The following is a 23,825-nucleotide window of genomic DNA, read 5'->3' as shown; positions in this document are numbered from 1 at the left end:
CAGTCCCTATTTTGTGAGGAAACTGCAGGTATATGATAAAAGATGCTGGGGCTCTGAACCCAAAACAAGTCCTGTGGGTTCTACTTGCACAGTATCTCTCAGATGCATCAACTCCCCTGCATCCCCATCTCCACCGCTATCACCTCAGCGCAGGCTAACATTCCCGCTCACATGGATTTGAAACCAGCCTCCTGGTGGTCTCAATGTCGTAACTGTACTTCTCACGTCTCCTCCAATCCATTTGCCCCATTGAAGCCAGAGCCATTATTTCATTATATCAAAATGCAAGTTGGTTTTTGAGACTCCCCTTCTTGAAAATGTCAAATGGCTTCCTGTTATTGCCTTTAGAATCAGGTTCCTCAGCCTGGTTCCAAAGCCCTGCATGACCTGGCCTCAGCCTTGACTTTGCTCCTCTCTCCCACCTCCCCACTCCTGTCCCCATCTCACCTCGTTGGCTCACTCCTAGTGACTCTCAGATTCAACGTCTCTTACACAGGGAGCCCTCTCTTCCTGGACTAGGTTATTGCCCTTTCTCCTGTTTTACCTTCATAGCACCTTACTTTGCTTCCTGGTACTTATCACACTTGGTCTGCATTTATGGTTTTTTGTGCTTAATGCCTGCGATTCCCCTGCCACCCCGTCCCTGGGCGCCCACCCCTCTTCCATCCCCTATCCACTCCAAGCCCCATGAACACTGGGACCTTGTCTATTTTGTTCACTCTTGCAACTCCAACAGAGAGCACAGCACTGGAACACAGTGGGAATTCAACAGATAATTACTGATTAATGCATGAAGGGAGCCATGCCCCTGAGGAATTCTGATGTCCTGCAACAGTAATAACAGCGGCTAACTCTCTGATCACATATACCAACCCACGTACTTTGTAAAGTCATTTTATACAAACAAACTCACTGATCTTCACAACAAACCCATGAGGTAGGCTCTAGTAGCATCTCCAGTTCACAGAGGAGGCACAGAGAAGATAGGGGACATACCCAGGGTCACACAGTCAAGGTCAGAGCCAGCACTTGAACCAGGGGCAGTCCATGCTATTGGGCTATTGCTATACTGCTCTTCTTAAAACAGAAGTTTTTTTCCTCTCTCAATCTAGGGAAAAAATGAACATGCGGAATATTCTCAGTGGGTTTTTTTTTTGGTAGACAAGCTCAATTTTAAGGGACTTAATGATTTTTAAAAGTAACTGCATATTGTTAAATTATACCTGGTATAACAAACTCAGGAGGAATGGGCATACCTATCCCAGTGTAATCCCACCCAGCCCTTTCTACTCTGCTTGTAAACACCTTTTAGGTTAGAAGTCACCACTTACCCTCTGCTTAAATAATTCCTTGCTCTTGGGGAGGCTGGGGGTGGGGATGGGGGGCAAGGATGCTAAGAACAAGGGTGAATGGAGCCATGAAAATTCCCAAAGCCGCCCGGTCTATATTGCAGCGCAAAGCCAGAGCGAGAAAATAGTGCACCTACACTGCCTGTTTTATAACTCTGGATTTTTCAAGGAGATATTCAGAGATTCTTGCCCCCATCACAGCTCCAGTTGGTGTAAACATCATTTCCAGATATTTTCCAAAACGGCTGGAATTGTCATTGATGGCAGTGCATGCATTTCCAAAGGCTTCCACCAGAGAGTTGACTTGCAGAATTTTCTCTCTCAAGGTCTGATTATTTGCCTGTGCCAAACAAGAACAGTCAGAAGGAGCCTCCAGAAACATTACTCCAATAGAGCTGCCACGCAAGGTCCACCCACACCACCCAGCCCCCAGATTTCACATTTATCCTCAGGGGGGAAAACTCCATTTGGGGAAGTTAGCATCAGTCACCAGCATTGTTTTCTCAGATGAGCATTTCCCCAGATGTATAAGCATCAGATGAGGCTAGATTAGGTCATTAGTTTTTACAACCAGATACACTTCTCTTAAAATTCTTGACAGATAAAATGCCTGAAGAGCTTAGAAAGAATTTTTTTTTTTTTTTTTTTTTTTGCGGTGCACGGGCCTCTCACTGTTGTGGCCTCTCCCATTGCGGAGCACAGGCTCCGGATGCGCAGGCTCAGCGGCCATGGCTCACGGGCCCAGCCGCTCCGCGGCATGTGGGATCTTCCCGGACCGGGGCACGAACCCGTGTCCCCTGCATCGGCAGGCGGACTCTCAACCACTGCGCCACCAGGGAAGCCCAGAAAGAATTTTAAATAGAGAGATACCATCACTTTTCTCAGGTATTCACTATAATATTCAATAAACCTCATCTGTAAAAAATACTCTTAAATTTGTTCTTTGTCTCATAATACACTAATTCTGAGTATGAGCAACTGCTAGGGTATCTTTAAAGCTAACCCTTTGATGTCCATTTCACCACGCTGAGAATTTCCATTTCCCTCAACTTTTGCTCAGAGAGCTCTATTTCTAACCCTTTAATCACCTTAGTGGCGCTCCCTGCTCCTGCTCCTAATGTTTAACCACTTTTACTGCTTAATGGCTGAATGTTTGTATTGCATTGAAAACATGAAAAATTAATTGCCGATAATCTAGTAAATTGGTGCTGGCATTATTTTCTTCACTGTGTGAAAGGTGGAGGACATGCTGACATCTTAAGAGGCCTAGCGATCAGGAGGTGAACATAACAAAGATGGAATGTTTCTATGTAACCCCTAATAAAAACCAGTATTTCCATCATTTAGAAAATACGCAGTCTTCTAACCACGATACAGAAAGCAGTTCGTCAATACCTTTCCCAAGAAAGTCAAATGCTGAACTATCAGGTGAGCGCTTTCCGTCTTCCCAGAGCCACTTTCTCCACTGATGACAATGCACTAACACAGAAAATGAAGTGTTGGTGAAGAATTCAAAGCACAGTAAACACCCTGTGTGTTCAGCTATGGTTTTCATATAACATCTACCACTGTATACCTTAAATCTTCACTGAGCAATATATCTTAGGAATCTTTCCATTTCAGTACACCGAGAGCTTCCTCAACCTTTTCAGTAGTTTGTCGCTCCCTTATATAGATGGACCATAGTCTATTTAACCTGTCCCATATTGATGGATACTTGAGATTTTCCCGATGTGATTACAAACAATACTGCAATGAATAACCCGATACGTAGGTCATTATATTTATATGCAGCTTCATTTGTAGAATAAATTCCCAGAAGTGGGGCTGTTGGACCAAAAGGTAAACACATTTATAAGTCTGATAGATAATACCAAATTGCTTTCCTAAGGACTGTGTCAGTATTTGAAAGTGTCTGTTCTCCTGCACCCTCACCAAATGGCTATGTTGGATTTTTGCCAGTCTGATAGGCAAAACATTACACCTTGGTACACTTTTAATTTGCACTTCTATTATTAGGAGTGAGATTGGGCATCCTTTCGTAAGTTTAAGGTCATTCATATTTTCCTTTTTTTGTGACCAGTCCATATTTTGCCTTTTTAAAAATATACATTATTGGTCTTTTACTATTTCTTTCTAGGAGCTCTTTATGTATATATAAAGGAGATTAGCGGGTGTGGTATAATAAAAAAAACATATATTTGGTCTTTGTCTCTGGTTCCTCGCACTGAGCTCCTAAAACCCTTGGAATGTCCTGAATGACGGGAGTGATGAGAGCATCCTTTGTTATTCACAAACAAGTCTCTTTCAACCAAACCTAACTGCTCACTAAGTGGTTCAAGGTGGAGCCCAAGACAGCTTCAGGATGGGGGCTGGTTACTAAAAAGACCAAACACATGGTTTAGAGGGTGGGAAATTTCACCCCCGCCACCCCAACTTCTGGGGAGGAGAGAAGGGCCAGAGATCATAAAAACTCTTGAACAACAAGATTCAGAGAGCTTCCGGTGTGAATATGTCGCAGGCCTGGGAGGATAACGCGTGGAAGCTTTACGCCACTTTCCTCCCTGTATCTTGTCCTATGCATCTCTTCCATTTGTCTGCTCCTGAGTTGTATCCTTTATAAAAACCCAGTAAACCTAAGTAAAGTGTTTTCCTGAGTTCTGTGAGTCGTTCTAGTGAATTATCAAACCTGTGGGGGGCTGTGGGAATCCCTGAATTTGCAGTCAGCCAGGAGGAAGTGTAGGTAGCCTGGGTACCCCATTCACAGCTGGTGTCTGAAGTAGGGGCAGTCTGTGGACTGAGCCCTGAACCTGTGAGGTCTGTGCTAAATATGGATAGTTCGTATCAGAATTGATGGAACTGAATTGTTAGACAGCCAGTTGGTGTCAGGGAATTGGAGAACTGGCTGGTGTTGGTAAAGACACACATTTAGTGTTAGAAAAAAGATAACACAGTGGGGTAAATTTTTAACTTGAGAAACACATATATCGCTCTTCATTTCCTTCCTTTCTATGAATTCTATGGACATTTCACAAGTCTCCGGGAAAGGTAAGAATGTGGAGAAGCCAAGTTTCTAACACACAGTGAATCCAGGTACTCCATTTCGTAACTGGCACTATTATAATTTCGATCAGCTCCTCAGCAAATCCAAAGCTGGGACTTCACAGGTCTCAGGAAATATACACATTGTGCTTCTCTCATAAAATTTTCTCACCACATTAGATTGTTTCTATTTCAAACAGAATAAAGACAGAAGGGAAAACACACATATTGAAAGTAAAGGAAGGGCCAAAGGTTGGATATGCCACCACTATGAATCAGAGGTCCAGAAAGTTAAAACGTATGGGTGAGCTTTGTGTTTAACTAGCACTGAGTTTAAGATTTGTTCAGTCTTTACCCAATTCATCACAATTTCTCAGCAGCTAAACAGTGTGGTGCAGAACCACTATCAACCTGTGTGCAGTATTTCATACAAAAGGGATTGGACCATGAAATTTCTGAGACCTTCATTGGAAATAACTTCATGTCTGTCATTTTCCATCCCATTTTTATGACAGTCATTGCCATGTCATCAGGTTTGTGTTAGCTCTACATTCTTATATTCACATTAGAATTATCTTTATTATATTTTACCAGGGGAAATGAGTGCCCTTGATAAGGACGTTTCACATTTCTTGAAAAGGGTTTTCACATTTTCCTGCTACTCTGGCTTTATCACTGTTCCTGTTCCACTGAGCTACTATTTTACTGCCTATTTCCTTGAGTCAGCACCAGCAACCAGAATGGAAAGTTTTTAGGAAGACTTAAGAGCTGCAGAGGAGGACAGAACACATCCTACTGTGGGACTTGGTGGGGAAGGGCAGTAAGCTCTTACCTGGTCTTTGCTGAAAGTGACCATGCATTGGTAAGCAGCATCTGCTGATGCAAATATGTGGGGGGGATTTGAGGCACGTTTCACTCCATGATAAAGTCTGGAAAACTGAAAAACATTAACTTAAAGAACTCTTCTAATGTCCCAGTACCTTTTGCCCACAAAACCAAGGCTTCGTCACTTATTAGGGGAATTGTGGCATCAGGGAGGCTGTAGAGCTGAGGCTCTGGAGTCTACAGAGCTGACTTCAAATCCCAATTCTTCACTTACTGGCTTCCTAAGCTTGTGGAAGGGCATTAACTTCACTATGCTAAGTGTCCTCATCTGCCAAATAGGCTTAATAATATTACCTGTCACACAGGTTCATGAGAGATAAACAAGGTAACCCGGTGCCTGGTATATGGTAAGCACTAAATGAATGTTAGCTGTTTTGTTACATATTAACTTAAAAAGTTACCCCCAAAATGTAACAATTCCATCTGTGTTGCATTACTATCTTCAGTTTGGGGTATGTACACCCCTAGGACGACATAATTTTATTCTCATTTTTTTCTCCCTTTTCATTTTCCCTTGAGATTTCACATTTCCTATTAAAGAGCCACATGCTCATAAAGGATCCCTTACCTGTGGAGAGTATATGTTTAGATTCTGGAAGGGGTTTAAGGCAATTAAGATGTCTCCAACATATGTATAAATAAGTAAGTCCACATAACGCTTCTGCAACTGATGAATAATTGTATCCTAAGAAGAGGATAAATAGTACTGACAGTAAACATTATTTCCAGTCAAGGGAGAGATCCTAAAAATAACAATAAATGTATTCTTACAAGAATATTTTTCTCTAAAACATTAAAATAGTCCATTTAAGTCATACCTTATTGATTAGGATCCTAATCATTAGGACCCTAATGATCCTAAATGCAGATACTTGCCTTGAAAAAAGAAAAAATTAGTAATATGCTAAAAGAATTCGGCCCACTTAGGACTTGCTAAGAGACTCTGACATATGAAACAAAGCTTTTGTTAGTTATTATGAAAAAAAAACATGTCTCACCCAACCAAAATGTTCTATTTAGAATTTGATTTAATAGGTCATTACTATTAATAAAGTACAGACAAATTGTAACTTCATTTCTCAAAGCATTACACTTAAAATTTATGTGGTGGGAATGCAGAATTGAACACTTTTATATCACACTTTAGTGATTCATGCATTGCAGTTAAGGGTCCCCAGAGTTAGAATCAGCAGAAGCAGGTCCGGTGCAATTAACAGCTCTATTAAACATGCATATTTTAAATGGGGATTATCACAGTTTCCAAATTTAGAATTCAAGCTATATTAGCTTCACTATTTCCCTAAATGAAGCTCCTCTTTATGAAGAACAAACAACTATCTTAATTTAAGGGTTAAGTTGCACTTTTCTATAAACAGAAAATAATTTCAGCTGATCTAATACATCATTTAAGCCTACAATATAAAGGCCTTTATGGGAAAAATCCAAATCCTTTCCTCATCATCATTCAGGACATCTGGGGGACTATAAATGCACACAACACCGGATCATAGTCACAGCAGCCAAATGTTCCTGAGCTTCACCCCAAGGCTATACAAACAATTAAAGTTTCAAGTGACCTTAGGAGAATATGATCTACAACAGAAAGGTCACACCACTCATGTGAAACAAATGTCATTGGTGAAAATTGTCTATTAAATATTTAGTACCTCATCCAGAACCTCGAGATTGACCAAATCATCCTCAAGGCAGTATTTTTCAGCATCTTCCACATGATAGGGTCTTCTGGTATGCATCCTTTCATGCCTAGAGTTTATCCAGAGAATATTAGCACTAAGGCAGTAAAAAATATAGCAGAAAGTAGGCAACAAGAACAACTCAGCCACAGTCTTACCACACAACGTGTTCAGAGACTTCAGAGAAGGGGCAGGAAGAGCGAGTCCAGTCCAGGTCCCCAGCTCTCTCCCCATCACTGCAGGGCTCCCGGGGGAAGGGGAGCTCCAGAGCTCAAGCCTTCCGCTGCCATGAGGAGCACAGCCAAGGGGGCCCATCTAACACTTATATCTGCTTTTCTTACGTGCCAACCACAGCACTTCCTTGCATTGTTTTCTGTTCAGTGTCAGGCATGTAATTCTCACTAGGGTACTTCCCTTGAGGTCCCCTCCTGCTGTCCACCAGCACCACCCCACACTTCTTGAGAAATTTCTGAAACTACAGAAAACTTCAAAGAATAATATAGCAGATACCAACGAATCGCTAAATGCTTATATTTTATCTTGTTTATTTTAAATCCCTTTGGGACCCATGTTCCATCCCACTCCCCTTCCTGAGTGACCACTATTTCATGGGTATCCTTCCAATTTAAAAATATTGGTCATACACATATATGTACCCATAATACACAGATTTGGTATGTTAAATTATAAAAATGTTATCATACTGGTGGTTTCATTTTGCAAATTTACTTTTTTTCCATTCAACATCATGATTCCCCAACCCCCCTTCTCCCATCTCTCTCTCTCTTTCCATATATATATATTTTATATATATATATAATATTATATATATAATATATATATAATATTATATATATATAAAATATATTATATTATATATATATAATATTATATATATATATATATATAATATTATATATATATATATATATATATATATATATATATATATATATGGACCTGTGATGATACTGGGCATGAAAAGTGACAGGGATAGACACACACACATACATACATAGAGAGAAAGACAGGGAATGAGGGAGAGAGAGAGAGAATGAGAGTGAGTGAGCAAGTGACTGTCACTTTAATCACTGGGTAATATTACATCATATAAATATGTACCAATTTCTTTACCCAGTCTTGAACAACATTTAGGCTGATTCCAACTTTTTGCTATCAAAAACAAAGCAGCACTCAGTATCTTTATGTGCATCTCCTTGCGTACATGTGAGATTTTCTCTTGGGAGTGTACTCACTAGGCATTTAAAAAACTTCCTGCCTATTAAATTAAAAGTTACTTCTTAACCCCTATTATTGATAGATTTGAAGAAGGAGTATTTTAAGCATGGTATTAGTCATCTCCAGTGCTAGAACCAATTTTGCTGCTAATTCATATAAAAGTCCAAAGTAGATGAAACTTAATTTTACTTAATAAAGTCAAATTTATAACCTAAGCATTTTAAAATTATTATTAGACAGAACAGTTTATTCATCTGTATTCTAACATATTAGTGATGTCAAAGAAAAATCATATCTGTTTGAAAAACAGCCTTTTAAAAAAACTCAGAGCTGCTTCTATCTAGCCACTTTGCCAAATAAAACAGCAGGAGGGTACACATTTCTGGCCCAATCCTCTTCACATAAAACCCAAGCATTTTTTTCCTTTGAAGTTCACCATAAAACAAAATATTGCAACATATTTTTCATAAATTAAATTCTCATCATATTAAATTCAGCTAGTTTATCTCCTTCCTAAATTTATATCTTGCAATCGTATGGAACAGTCTATGTTAGAGTTTATTTCAAGCATCTTTTGACAAAGAAAGTCAGGAATTTTAAAAAAAATCCACAGCTCTGGTTCGGGTCAAGATGAAGTAAGCACTCTCCATTCTGTCTCCCCACTGAATGCAACTAAATATCTTGGACAGAATGCATGGTACTCTGAGAAGTATATGGTAACAGGCTGACAGGGGGAATCAGAATTCAAAATATCACTGAGTCAATGGTGAGTTTCCTGAGATTTTTTTTTTTCTTCCAGTAACTCCTGACCTGGACTTTTTTTTTTTTTTGCGGTACGCGGGCCCCTCACTGTTGTGGCCTCTCCCGTTGCGGAGCACAGGCTCCAGATGTGCAGGCTCATGGGTCTAGCCGCTCTGAGGCATGTGGGATCTTCCTGGACCGGGGCACGAACCCGTGTCCCCTGCATCGGCAGGTGGACTCTCAACCACTGCGCCACCAGGGAAGCCCCTGACCTGGACTTGAAGTCAGCCTGAACTGCATATAGGGATGTCAAGCTGCACGCTGGATGACATTTTTACAGCCAACTAAAAATGGAAGCATTGACAAACCTCACTTGCAATATCACAAATAAATAAACTCTAGTAGAAAGTCGTGACTATAACTGTGAACATGTACAATGCAATACCACCAGGATCGAAACTGCTATCTTCTGAACCCTGAAGAACTTATCTGTATATCTATCTCACAGATTTAACCTCCAGGAATCATGCAGATGCTGTCCACAAATCTGAGCTTGCAAGGTATTTCCACTCTGATACAGACCACTTCATTTTCTCACTCAGGGAAAAAAATATATTCCAGCCCTATCTCAGTATTCCCCAACTAGTGTTCTTCTGAAATTGCTACCTGCTTCATTTTCCTGTTTTGGCTATAGTGTTTGGAGAGAATGAAGAGGAAAAAAATTATTTATTCCAATTTTTATCTTTTTAAATTTACATTATCCTAGAGTACATATATTTATTAAAAGTGTTACATTGTTTTACATTTGTCTATTTTTAGTTGAAATTAATCAAAAGAAATTTGGTTTAAATTTTTTTACAGTTTCCTTGAGTTAAATAATTTGTTGTCACCAGTAACCATCAACTTAAATTTCCTTTAAATTCACATGCTCCACCTAGTGCCTTACTTGAGAATAGCATCTATTATCAATTCTTGCTGAAGAATTCCTTGTTTAATGTGCAAATTACAGATTTCCAACTAAAAACTTTGGATTGAGTATTCCAAAGCTTAGAGGAATGGAGAGATAGGTAAATGGTTGGATAAAGCAAAAGGCATTCCATTAAGAGTATATGGTAAGGTATTATAGTTTTGATGATTTAGAAGATATTTTCAAATCCCAACAAAGTCTATACTGCTTTTTGCTAGATTTTCTATTTGTTTTCATGAAGCCCTAAGTATGTTGTCTGCCAAGCCTGGTTTCCCAGACAAATGGAGTTTTGGGGGTACAGCTTAGAGAGGATGAGACTCAAAGCCCTGGCTTAGGCTGGTTCTTGGAGTTCGGGTTTGGTGTGGTGTGGGGCAGGTAGTGGTGAGAAGGGTTGACCTAAGGATTCAGGGATCAGGAAAAGGGGAAACTGGTGTCTGAGTCCCCAGTTCAAGTAAGGTGGGAAGGAGGGCAATTCTGAGGCTGGTTCTTGGAGTTCGGGTTTGGTGTGGTGTGGGGCAGGTAGTGGTGAGAAGGGTTGACCTAAGGATTCAGGGATCAGGAAAAGGGGAAACTGGTGTCTGAGTCCCCAGTTCAAGTAAGGTGGGAAGGAGGGCAATTCTGAAACATCAGGTCTAAGGCAATGGGTGGAGGATAAGAACTGGATCTGAAGAGTCGGTGAGACAGAGACAGAGGTGGAGACTGGGAGCTCCCCTGAAACAACAGCGGGCACAGATCAGATAGAGGATGGGGGGTCTTGGGGATGGCTTAGGTCCAGCCCATGAGGGGGGAAAGAAGCTGTAGAAGGTACCAGGTTAGTTCAGACACTGGGGGAATAAAGTCCTAAAGTGCTGTTGGCTTCACTATCACTTAATCTCTATACCTGCATTATGGTTAAAACCATTTCTGGGAGTTCTCTTTGATATCTCATCACTGGGCCTGCAGACTTCTTTGTTTGAGCTGCTGGCCCTATGAATAACACTGACAAAATACTATATATTTTGTCCAAAAGTGATTCCTTAATCCCTTAGCCTGTTCCTGTCAACTTTGCCTGTGGAAGCAGTAACATCCATGTAGGCAGGTCCACACCGGGCTGCAGGAGCTTCACGTAGGTATGGCAGGAGGCATTCTTCCCTTCATGCCCAACTATGATGAAGAACAAGGCATAGAAGAAAGGCCTCTAAATTATAATTCAAGGGTAGGAAGGAAACAAAATCTTTATTTTGTAAGAACAGCCTGTTCTTATTAGTTGCCTTTTTTTTTTTTTTGCGGTACGCGGGCCTCTCACTGCTGTGGCCTCTCCCATTGCGGAGCACAGGCTCCGGACGCACAGGCTCAGCGGCCATGGCTCACGGGCCCAGCCACTCCGCGGCATGTGGGATCCTCCCAGACCAGGGCACGAACCCGTGTCCCCTGCATCGGCAGGCGGACCCTCAACGACCGCGCCACCAGGGAAGCCCTAGTTGCCCATTTTATACACATCAGTGTATACATGTCAATCCCAATTGCCCAATTCATCACACCACCACCCCACCCCCTGCCGCTTTCCCCCCTTGGTGTCCATACGTTTGTTCCCTACATCTGTGTCTCTATTTCTGCCTTGCAAACCGGTTCATCTGTACCATTTTTCTAGGTTCCACATATATGCGTTAATATATGATATTTGAAACAAAATCTTTTAGTCTAAAAATGACAGGGGATTGCTAGTGAGAGGTGAAACTCTGCACTGAAAAATGCCTGATGGTCTTTTAGACGGTCGTCCTATGGCAGGAGGACCATTGGGAAGGCCACCTCTACCTCCACTCCTCTACACTCAGGATCAGAGCCCTCCCCTCCATCCAAGAGTGGAACCGGAAGGACTGGAAAATGACTAACACTCCCACCAGATTCCAGATAAGTAAGTAAAATCCGTTGGGGGTGGAGAAAAAAGGAGTAAAGAAAAGGAGTAAGGGAGAGGGTCCAGGCTCAAAGGTGGTGGTCCTCAAGAGTCTAAGACAAAGGCTTCTGCAGCCATGTACAAAGCTCAGGAACAAGTTGACAATTTGGATAGATTAGAGGAACCATTCCCTTATCACCACATTCAATGGATCTCATATAGTAAGGAAAATGTTACTCAAAATTGGGGATAGAGTACTATTACTCCAACAAAGGTAGTGATGTTGAATATTTCTTCCAAATCATTATTTCCATTTCAGTATACCTCTTGATAACAGAGTGGATGAAAGAGAAACTTTTTACTATAATCACATAATCATGGACCTAGCATGAGAAAAATAATGGCAAACCATCTAGGTGTAACACCATCCTACTGAGATCCAAATATGAGTAAAGTTACCACCTAGATAACTTTAACTATATGAGCTCAATCTTGATCTGAAATTTAAGCTTATATTTATCAAACAAACATTATAATACATAGATTAAAAAATACAAGGATTATTTGGGTGGAAATCTCTATAGTATCTCCCTGTTTTTTCATCCAAGCATTGTTTTTGACCAGAATTTCAATAGATCAGCATCTTATCAATTATATTAAGTGTATTTGATATAGCTATCTTCTCTAGGCAGCAAGAATCAGTGACACCAGCAGAAAATTAAATATTAATTCACTCATTCCATTATAGATAGAGATAGATAGCAGATTACATTAGGGTACGGATTTATTTCTTGTCTGTTAGGAAAACAGGAAAATTCTTAACCTGCTATGTGGCAAGCGTCTCCAGCACTTGATGAAGTAATCATTCAAAAGTCATTCATTTGCACAGGATTCCAAGAACCCAACAGTGTATGTAATGTGATGTATGTGTACACATGTGGGGGGGTGCATGTTTGCAGGTAAAAGAGGAAGCGAGTGAGCAAGACTTACTAGGGAAAGCTCAGCAGTGAAAAATCTGGTTGAAAAGAAATCAGAAAAGCTGAGGTCATTGTTTCAATAAGCCTCAGGCAAATTGCAAGGGTAGAATCAAAATCCATTAAACAGAGCAGGAAACAACCAGCAACTTAATTATTCTACCAAGTAATACTTGGTAGTAGACCCTTGGCATTTGAGGGTTTAACATTTGTGGTTTCAGCTAGTCCCAAACCACCCACAGGGGAACAAACAAAGTGCTGGGTTTTGCAATTTTCCTGAGGCTAGAAGTTGAGTCCATGATGGGAGGTTGGAAGGTGGGAGTGGGTCGGGTCACAGCACAGCCAACTGGCGCTTTCCCTGCCTCTACTCTAATTGCAGACAGAGGCTTTGCTCTTTTTCCACTAAACCTTGTGAAGTGATTTTTTAAAAAGCATGTTTTCAAGTCAAGGTCTCTAACTTTGATAGTGACATGATATGCCAGGTAATACTGATGAATTCAGGGATTTGCAAAAGTGATTTGGGGGAAAAATTCCTTTTGAAAGTCAAAGAAATGGGAGCTGATGTAAAGGAAATGACCAAATTGTTTAACAGCATCCCTGACAGGTTAACTAAAAATGTAGCCCTAAACTATTGTTCACAGAATATTAGGGCTATGTGACTTCCTTTGAGAGAGTCAGCCTTGGATGCAAAACCTCTCTACTGTTCCTGAGTCAAACATATGCTATAGAAAAATTATAAATTACTGGAAAAACTTAAATTCCAATGGTTTCACTCATTCAACCAGCATCAGTAAATGGTATCAAATCTCAAATAGTACAATGTCACTTCTCCATAGGTGCCTCATATACGTAATGTGCAATGGGAATGGATCACAGCCTGGCTGTCCCAAAAAACTGCACCACTCAGAAGAGCTAGAACACTTACACCAGGAGAGGAGCGGTAGGGCCTCACCACTCAAGCTCTTCTTTATACTGTGAATGAAAAATATTGGCTGCCTCATCAGTGAACAGAGGATGTGCAGCCGTCAAGCCATCACATTACAGCATCTCCAAAGATGAGCTCTGAGGGAACTGAGGATGGGAACAGGATGCCTGATGCCCACCATTCAGCAGTCAACTGCTGCAGCCATCCCCCAACGGTGTACTGTGAGGAGACTCAGGATGTGAAAGCACAGGATACTGGCCCCAGATAGCTGAGGTGCGTATCGAAGGAATGGTTCCAGGGAACCCAGACTCTTGCATCTTCCCATACACAGAAAAGTGCTAAATTCCTTAACTTGAGATATCTGGTTTTCTTTAAGTAACAATCAACCACCTGGTTTTTGCTGCAAAAAAAACTCCTACATATCCTGGCTCCCCGCCTTGCATCTTCAGAGCAGTCTCCCAGAGTTATCTGAGATGCTGTGTCCCAGGCTTCAGTCCTCAGTTTTGTCCACCGAATAAAACGTAACTCTCAACTTTTAGGTTGTGCATTTTTTTTCAGTCAACAATACACAGTACAGCTTCTGCTCTATTGTGAATGACCTCCCCATGATTCCTAGCCTTATTCCTGAATACGTGTCTATTTCCTCATCATAACAGGAACGGACCATTTCCCCATAATGTTCCTGCCTCCTTCCACCTTCCATCCATTCGTGGTGAGGGGGTGGGGAAAGGAGTGTCCTCCTTGCTCCCCTCTGCCTTTTTCCATCCATTGTTCTCCCTTTTAAACAGTTCATATCACCCTCTCGTACCATCTTCTCCAGCACTTGACCCCCATTTTCCTTTCTCTCTACTCCTACCCCTAATTCCAGTCTTTGGTTTTCCCATACCCTACCAACCACTTTGTTAATTCTTCTCACGTTCTAATTTCAAGATTCCTCTTTGTCAATTCTTTAAAAACTTTTATTTCTCCTCCACTGAAGTTGTCCACAAGTCCAGCTATGACTAGTTCCCAATAATCTCTCAAAAGTTCCCGAGGACTCAGTTCTACAATCTCTTTTCTCACCATCCTCTCACTGAATCTGCTTTTTGTCTTCATTGTAACTGCCAGTCCCCTGACCCAGACCCACATTCAAAGCCAATAAGCCACTCTGGCTTCACTTTCTTCCAAATCTCCAAAAAGACCTCAAGGATACTCTCCTACTCAGATTCTCTTGCCCCCGTGTCCACCCATCAATGTCCATACAAGCCAGTCTCCAGCCTGAAGAAGACCACAGTATCTGCTTTCTCTACTCCTACTCCTGTGGCTAAGAATTGGTAGAGATGATAGATGGAAAAGGTGATGGTGTTGATGGTACAATTTTTCAGAGGTTCTAATGCCAAATGCTCTCCTGAATGCTCTACATGCATTATCTTAAACACTGATTAACTTCACTACAATGTAATGCTATTCAGTTAAGTTCCACCTGGGTTTTCTGTGCTATTGAGCAATCGTTATGTCCACCTTTAATGAACCCTTTATCATATTCCTCATAGCAGCTATTTCAAAGATTTAACACTTCCCTGGAGTCCACAGCTCACTCCCAACTTTGAGACCATTTTGCTTACTTTTTTTTGGAAAGCTAAAGGCCATTCAACATGAGTTTCCTCATAGTATCTCCTCTGCTTCTTGCCCCCCACCCCTCAAATTTTCTGGATATCTTCATCTAACCTTTCTGTGTCTTTCCCAACCTAGAGGTTCTTTCTAAGTTCAGTCTTCCTCTTAGGTGCTTCATCTCCCTCCCTCTTGCTTCCTCTGTTACCTTCTCTCTATTTTCAATGTCTCCCTCTATATAAGATCCTCCCCTTCACCTATCCAAGTTCTTCCCCATCCTTTAAGAACCTGCCTTCTTCTCTGCAACCCCCTGAAAATACCAACTTCTTTCGCCCCTGGAGAAAGTACTGAAGAGGACAGAACATTCCCTGCTTTTGCAGGAACAGTAAAACAGTAAAAAAAACAGTCAAAAAATTTCCCCCTGTAGGCTGTAGTTCTCATTTCTCTGCATTAGCTCTCAAAACTAAACACGTCTCTAAAGCTGGGGGTCCCGGGACTGTTTGGACCATTGAAGAACACTTCTTTGGGCAGAAAGCTGGAAGCTTTGTGTAATATCTGGAAGTACATGGCATTGCATAGGCTATGCATGGCATTTGATAGGATATGAACAGGAAGCAAAGTCTTTTTACTGGTCTCTGTCTCTGAGTGTCTTGCAATTTCTGTTTGATTACAGTCTGAACCAGGGTAGGGAGGCAGCCAATTCAGGTAGACCCTGTGATGCTTCTCTCTTTCCCTAATCTCTCTCATCCAATTCACCACTAAGTCTTGACAATACCATTACCTTAATACCTTCTGTTATTTACAATTGCCACAATCTGCTCTCACTAGCCTCCATAGCTCCAGCCTTGCCCAGCTCCATTTCATTCTCCTCACTGCAATCGGAACAATCTTCCTAAAGCACATCTCTGCTTGAAATCCTTCTGTGGCTCCCAGGTGTCTAAGGAACAAATCCAAGCTCCTTAGCCCATCATACTCTGGCCCCTGCCTGCCTTGTTCCTCCCTCCCCACATCCCATGCCAAGCTCCAGCAATGCCAACTAATTGTTCACCAAATCCCCTAAGCTCTCTCCAGCCTCTGTGTCTTTACCCTTTGCTCATTCTTTCCTCCACGTGGAATAACCCCCCTTCCCCAACTATCTTCTATTTGTTCTTCAGGACAGTTCAAGGATCACCTTCCCACCAGTTTCCAGGGTCTACCCTTCCCAGGTACTCTGGGAGGTACTCTGGGCAACCCTCTATCCAGGTACTTTTCATGCTGAGCTCTTCTCATCTGATTCTTGTGTGTTTCACACACTAGACTATTAGCTCTTTATCAGGAACTGTTATCTGATTTCCTCTGTTCGGCAGAGGGCTTGACACATACACACATATAAATATCTCTGGAATGACTAAATTAGATTTTAAATAAGAGACAGAAATTTATATTTTTAACATTTAGTATCTCAGTACTGTTTATTTTCATGATGTTGTTTGGTAATAGAGATGAATTTGCACAGATTAAGGCCAAAAGAAACAGAGGACTGAATTAAACAGACCACAACGTATACAACTTCTACAACTACTGCTACCATTGACTGAGGTTTAACTCTGTTATCAACATTAAGTATTTTTTAATGTATTGACTCAACCCTCAAAATAATCTCCATCTTATAGATGAAGAAATTTTGGAACAGAAAAATCTAATAACTTTTCTATAAGTGGTTGAGCTGGGATTCAAACCTGGCAGAGTCAGGGTTTTTTTAACCACTGCATTGTACCACTTGCTGTGTGACCATAATTGTGCAGAAAAATGTAAATTGGGTATTCGCCTCACTCAACTATGCGCTCACCTCAATAATTCTTTGTTTTTTCCACCTTAACTTGGAAACTCACAACTTTATAAATATATTGAATTACCAGCATCAAATGATATTTGAGAATTTTTCCAGATGGGCTTAAAAAAACACCCATGTAGCCAACTCCCTGTCACTTGCTAAGAGGAAGTAATAGTGCAGGACAGGTGGTAAAATGTGTTAATTTCATGCATCGTGTTTCCTTTAGAATTTTCCTCTCTCCTAAAGAAGTGGCTAGTTAAAGTTTTGATACCTATTTGTGAGGTTGTATTTTTTTAGTGACTTTTTCAAAGAAACACAAACTTCTGAGTGAAACTGAAGATTACAAAGACCCTGAGAGAAGGGTCTTTGACCGTATGAGGCCTTTGACATCAAAGGAGTTAACAAAGATGAAGAGAAATTAGAGGGGGTGAGAGAGCCTGGAGCCCTGGCTTTCTATGGTAAAGGGAGAAAAGTGTTTAAAAAGAGGACACACATCTGGACAGGCAAATTCAGGCAAAAGTGAAAAGCTGAATAACTTTGCAACTAAGTTTCAGAAATTGTTCTGCAGCAAATCAGAAGAAACAAGAAGATACCTGATTCAACGGAGAGCATTTAAATTCTGAGTTTGTTTTTTTTGCTTGGTTTGTACTTTATTTCATCTTCATTTTTGGTGGCAGTGGTGTGTGTGTGTGTGTGTGTGTGTGTGTGTGTGTGTGTGTGTGTGTGTGTGTGTGTGTGTGTGTGGTAGACGGGTGATGGCTGGTGGATAGGAACAAAAGCAGAGGAAGAAAAGAAGATTTCAGTTCCCTGGGGCTTAAACACAAATTCTACTGCTTCAAAAGGCACCAAGTTACAAGAATTTCTCTGCATTTCTCTATCCCATGGGCAAGCCGTAGAAAGAGAAATTGCAGTGGAAAAGGGAAAAGAGTAGGAAAAAATTTGTTTTGAGCTATCAAAAAGGGAACCTGGGTTGCGGGGCGTGGGGGGGGGGGTGGGAATCGGCAAGATACAGTCACCTTGAAACTATGCCTCTAGCTCCTAGAGTTCTGATGCTTTTGATTTGTAAACAATTTTCTGCAGAATACACGAATATTTCCAGAACTTGTGACTTGTGATATTTTAGTTTCTTCACCTCCAGTCCTTTGAATGTTCTTTTAGTAATAATGGATTAGAGCTTATCTGCATCCTGGCCAGTTTTGTAAAACCAAATAATTGCTTAGCTGCGGAAGCAGCTTTATTTGCATTTAATTTTTTTTTAAAGAGAAATTCTGCCACCCTCTGGACAGAAACCAAAGATCTATTTCTTAGAGACCACCACAGAATACTGTTTTAAGCAACTGCCCTTGAAAATAAACATTTATTTTTTTTAATCTACCCTATAAAAATAGGAGAGGGGGAAAATCACAGTTGCTTTAGATAGCATAGATGATATCTGGGGAAAAAATCATTTAAAAATACTAAACTGCCTCTAAGGAATTTTTAACTAAAGAAAATGGGCTCAGAGCACTTTAGAGAAAAAGCCTCCAGTGTTTAACTTGTAATCTTTCCAAAACCACCTTATATACTTCTACTCTCTAGCCTGCAATAGCCAAGTAAAGATTTCTCACACAATCTCAGCCGTGGCTGCTTTCATCCAGTTTTCTTTATTGGTGAAATTTTTAAAAATCTATGTGTATATTAAATATAAATATATATGCATTGGTTTTTAACTAGAACATGAGGGTGGAGTGAGATTTCAGCCACAGTTGAGAGAAATTAGCCATAAGAGCACAAATGGGCAGCTTGCTTCTGAAGCTCTCCTGCTCTCATCCACCGGGCATGGAGTACTTAATGTCATGTAAATGAAACTTAAAAATGCATGGATGTGATAATGTTGGGCATTATCAAAACAGTAATAATGCTGGGCAAATCAAAACACATGACATGCCATTTTTTTTCATAAATAACCAGAGAGAGGAAGCAGGAAGACGCCGAGGACCATACCTGGTTTTAACAACAGGATTTAGATGCTTCTGGTCTTGAAGGACCTTGGCCAGCTGTTTTTGCAGAAACAAAACCTTCCCGTGGACTCCCTTAATAAATGGGTGGTCGAGGAGATGTGTGACGGAAGGCCGCTTTTCAAAATCCTTAATAAGACACCTGTTCAAAAATCAACAAACAACTGAAGTACAATCTTAGAAACCTGGCTCCCCTGTAAATATGGGAGGAGGAGAAAAAGCTCATTTATAAAACTTGATCACTAAACTTACATAGCTCTTTCTTTATTCATAGGTACCAGAACAGAAAAAAACATTCTCTACTAGTTGAACTGATCAAAACATCAGAAATCTATTTTAGTTTACTTTAAATATATATTGAAAACACAATCAATTTAATTTGAAATATTCAAAACACTGAAAAATAGACTGGCCAGACTGAATTTTCTGTCTGAATTTTCATTACAGAAAAATGTTTACAATGGAGCCAAGTTGATTAGTCTATATACTTTATTTTAGAAGTATATGAAATGTCCACTATTTGGTGGTGGGGAAAATGCATTTAGGAGTTTGCAAGGATAGAAACGAATCATAAAGAAACTTTCACAGAGAAAATTCAACCCCTTGATTTCTAATATCTTCTGAAGAATCAGAAAAACCTCAGAACAGGAAGTGACTACAATATAGTTCAGATGAATTGGAATGGAATTATTCAAACAGGAAACAAAAAGTCCATACAAAATGGTAAAAATTGGGTTGCATTTAAACTCCTCTGTGGTTAATCGGTTAAAACCGCACTGGTATAACCACTTTCTGTTTCAGGTTCAATGCCCTTTTCAAAGAAAACAATGATTCAGTACATTTTGCTGTGTGATGTATATTATTAAAGATGATTTTGACACAGGAAATCTCTAGCGAAATTGAATCTGATGAATACCCCTCCAATTACCATTGCATTTCCATTCTGAGTAGCTGCCCTTGACGGGAGGAAGAAATTTCAACATCCGCCCTTTTAAGTTATCAGTTTTTATTTAGCTCACGTTGGAAGGCTCAGGATAAGTACTAGATGCCATTCTGCCCACTCCATGAAATAAATGTTTCCAGTTTTCCCAATAGTGACATGCCAACAACATGTGAAACACAACATATTTAAAATGATGAAATGCACTGACAAATGGTAAAATGTTCAGCCTCACCCTAAGCATCCTTTCAAAACATTTAAGCAGAGTTCCTAGAACAGTCCTCAACTGTTGGTTTTACAAAAAGGCCTTAATCTTTGCATTTCAAACCACTTTCGCATCCATCGAATTCTAGTCCTGAAAGATATTCAGTAAATTTCCCAGTCATCCCATTTTAGAATTGATTCAGGGATTTCCTGTCTATTGGAATTGGAGCTTTCGGCTAGAAAAGCCAAAAGAACCTAGATTATCTCCATTCTGCTGCCTGCATGACTATAAATACCACCTGTGTCTCGCTATGGGGAGAAATCAATCATTTGACTTTTATGGGTCCAGGGGCCTTTTGTATAATCTATTATATTTCCTACTAAAAATAAAAAAATCAGTGCACATGCTTAAAAAAAATACTCCGTTCATGTTTTTACATCAGCAATGTTCCCTAGATTCCATGTATATTAATCCGTATATAAGTATGTGACTACCAAAGGAAAATAAATGCTAACGTTTCCCTAAGCACCTGGAAAAAAGGAACCTCTTGGTAGTTTATATGGTCAGTAATACAAGTGTATGCCTCATCCTCCTAGCTTGAGATATGGTGTATAAAAACTCCCCAAATAAAGTCTGTGTCCTCTGAGAATTCCTACTGAAGATGGACATGGTGGCTTTGCACAGAGCCCTGCCCCCCCAGAGGGCATGGGTAGGACGGGAGACCAGGAACCGCTGGGACCCCCAGCTAAGCCTGTCCAGGGATCTGGCGCCGGTCACATTACATCTGTCTCTCATCACCAAATAGACATACTTCCTGTACCCAAGTATATCCCCAAACACAGGGAGACCGATTTCTTAATCGGTTTCCCCGCCTATTTTTTTTTTTTTTTTTTTTTTTTTGCTTTCTGGGCAACTCTCAACTGTTTGTTGACTAGTGCCGAAACTTCAGATGAGTAAACTCAAGGGGGCTGAAAGTGGGAGGTGTAACAATTAATAGGAAATTCAGAGCAGGTGAATGGGAAAGTGAGCAGGCGCTGCCTCTATCTTCTCCCTCAGGATAGGTGCCTTAGGTGCCCGGTAATTAAAGCTCCTTAGATAGGGCTTGAGAGAAGCCAGGAAACCCATACTCCAGCCTTAGGAAAATAGGTGTCTGCTAGATTCTGGGGGTGCAATTAAAGGTGCTATATCTTGTTTCATAATCTTAGCATCCAGTGGGAGAGCAAGGTTGCAAACAAGGTTGCAAGATCATTTGGTATTTTGGAAGGGATCTCTCTCTAGATCACAGAGGGAGTAAGAGAAATGAGGACTAAATAATGAAGTGAGATAATCAGACAAGGGAGAAACAACAGTGAATCTGTTGTCTCCTGGAGATCCAAAAAATAAAGATGGTAGGCGTTCTACTCTCTGAAGGAATGATCAAGAGGATTTATTTGTTAGTTCTCTCAGTAAGGCCCAAGTGGGCTGAATGTCATACCAGCGGATCAGCAAAACTGAAACCGAGTGTATATGGGAAGAATGCTAAGCAGAGCTATGACATATCCAACTGCACTGGCAGATTTTTAGGAGAAGGGCAGGAAGACCTTGAGGGTACAGCCTTATTCTAAAACACTCTTGCATACTTTTTTTCTCATGGGGAGCAAAGAGCCAGAATGAAATGGACTTATTATTTTACTGATAAATAGAGGAAAGTTCTATGTTAGGAGCAGATATGGCGAAAGTCAAGCATTACTAGATACCAGGTCATTGGAATCATATCATTTCATTTGTTCAGCAAACATTTATTGCACAGCTGGAATTAGTCAAAATAGATGAATTCATAAAAAATTATGACCATTTTCCTCAAAGATGGACAATCTTATTATAAAGATGGAAGGACAAGAAAAACACAGGAAACAGCAGAAGTCAGTGTTTGCTTTTATATTTAGAATAAGAAATAGTCACACGAAAGCATAAGGTTTTGGAGCTAGGGGACCAAGATTTTCTATTCTAACCCTTCTTTTACGAGGTGAGGAAGTTGAGGTCAAGTCCTGATAGTGATGAGGTCAATTCCCTGGTTCCCATGAGAGAACCCCTCCTACTCTGCAATGTGTTGTTAAAATGGCACAGGTACAACGTGCAAAATAATACTAGGCAGCAGTGGGTGCAGGGCAGCCAGAGAAGCCTTAACGGAAAGAGTGAGGATTGAGCTGAGTTTGGAGGGAATTTTTGGAACTAAATTGAACTCAATATGTGGAGAAGATGTAGAAGGCATTTCAAGGTTGGGAAACTGGATCAGCAATGAAAGAAGCCAGCCTAGGCAAGCTGTGTAGCCAGGAACTCAGGAGGTCACCAGAACGTTGACCTTCACCTCCTAAGCTGCCTCCTTTGAACATCTAAGAACAATTCTTTGCTTTAGTCCTTTTACCAACTTTAACTAGGGCATATTCTTTATTGCTTAAGATGTTGCAGTTTTGTGCCCCAAACTCATACTGTTATGTTTTCAGCTTGCCATTTCTGTCTTATTCTCCTTTCAGGCAGGGATTTAGTGGATTAAGATAGAATTGACAGCCGGGATCGGTAAGAACTCCTGACAGCCTCCATGTCCTTTTATAAGCATGATTAAATCCTCTAACTTGATTTGGAGAACAAACATGGAAAATTAAGGAAGTTGTAATATGCTTATTCATTTTCAGATTGCTTATTAAACTAGGAATTGCAAATTCCAGATGCAGAATATTTTCCCCCAGCGGGGATTGAGCCGTTTTTACAAGAAAATGCATAAAACGTTGACCTCTGTATGGGAGAATGGGGGCCAGCCAGTGTGAGGTAAGTTGGGTGAAACACTAGACACATGAGACATTCCACTGAAAAATGAAACTAGTCTTCTGGTCAAAAAGGTTTGGGAAACATTTGTGATTCTCTAAACCAAGTAAATCTGGAGTTTCATAGTGCGTGTGAGCATATTAAATGTTCTTAGAAGTATGGAGGTAAAGAAAACAGCTTAATTTTGTTTAAATCCATGTTTCCAAACTTACTCGGCCACAGATCCTTTTTTGTATCACCGGAACCAGGGCCCTGCAAATGACATCTTTGGAAGCTCTGTTGTGAGAAATCAGTACTAGGCTCTTGAAATCGGCGGCTGAGTCTTTATCTCAGCTGACTGAGGGGAGACACTCAGAGCCCCTAATTGTCACCAGCATGTTTGAGACACCTGTAGGCTGCAGTTTCTGCAGAAGACTGTCTCAAATTGGGGAAATACATTCACCAAGCTCAGTTCTTCCCAGAATCTTTTACTCTGGAAAAAAGAAATTGAACAAGGACTAAATTTAGGGAATGCTGCTTTTTTTCCAAAATCATAAGTAATTCTTTCAGTCCCAGACTTTTTAAAAGTCATTTTTAAAAATCTGGATTTAGGTGTGGTTATCTCTGTGCTAAGATACAAAACAAAAGAATAAAAAAATTAAAACTACCATGAGATGTATTACCTGGATTTACAAGGCCATGGAAGGTGGTTTGAATATGACAGAAAAGTCCATGAGAAGAAAAAGGAAGCAAATTTCAGCCCTGAAGGAAATTTAATCCATTACCTAATTTGAAATTCTAGTACCTTCC

The 23,825-nt window shown here is 40.5% G+C and overlaps 1 protein-coding gene across 1 annotated transcript in view; it reads right to left on the bottom strand.

Annotated features, from left to right (window-relative positions):
- The window catches only part of MYO3B (myosin IIIB), a 381,433-nt gene that overhangs the window by 198,175 nt on the left and 159,433 nt on the right, over positions 1-23,825 (bottom strand). Inside the window, exons 8-13 of the mRNA XM_060106164.1 lie at positions 19,076-19,231; positions 6,944-7,040; positions 5,845-5,961; positions 5,224-5,328; positions 2,745-2,828; positions 1,487-1,689 (exon numbers count right to left, since the gene is read on the bottom strand). Coding sequence (XP_059962147.1) covers positions 1,487-1,689; positions 2,745-2,828; positions 5,224-5,328; positions 5,845-5,961; positions 6,944-7,040; positions 19,076-19,231 — 762 coding nt within the window. The remainder of the gene's footprint in view (positions 1-1,486; positions 1,690-2,744; positions 2,829-5,223; positions 5,329-5,844; positions 5,962-6,943; positions 7,041-19,075; positions 19,232-23,825) is intronic.

The sequence above is a fragment of the Mesoplodon densirostris genome, chromosome 8 (genome assembly GCF_025265405.1).
Source record: "Mesoplodon densirostris isolate mMesDen1 chromosome 8, mMesDen1 primary haplotype, whole genome shotgun sequence".
Classification (NCBI taxonomy): Eukaryota; Metazoa; Chordata; class Mammalia; order Artiodactyla; family Ziphiidae; genus Mesoplodon; species Mesoplodon densirostris.
Note: the sequence above shows the minus strand (reverse complement) of the source record. Positions and strands in the feature narration are given on the sequence as shown.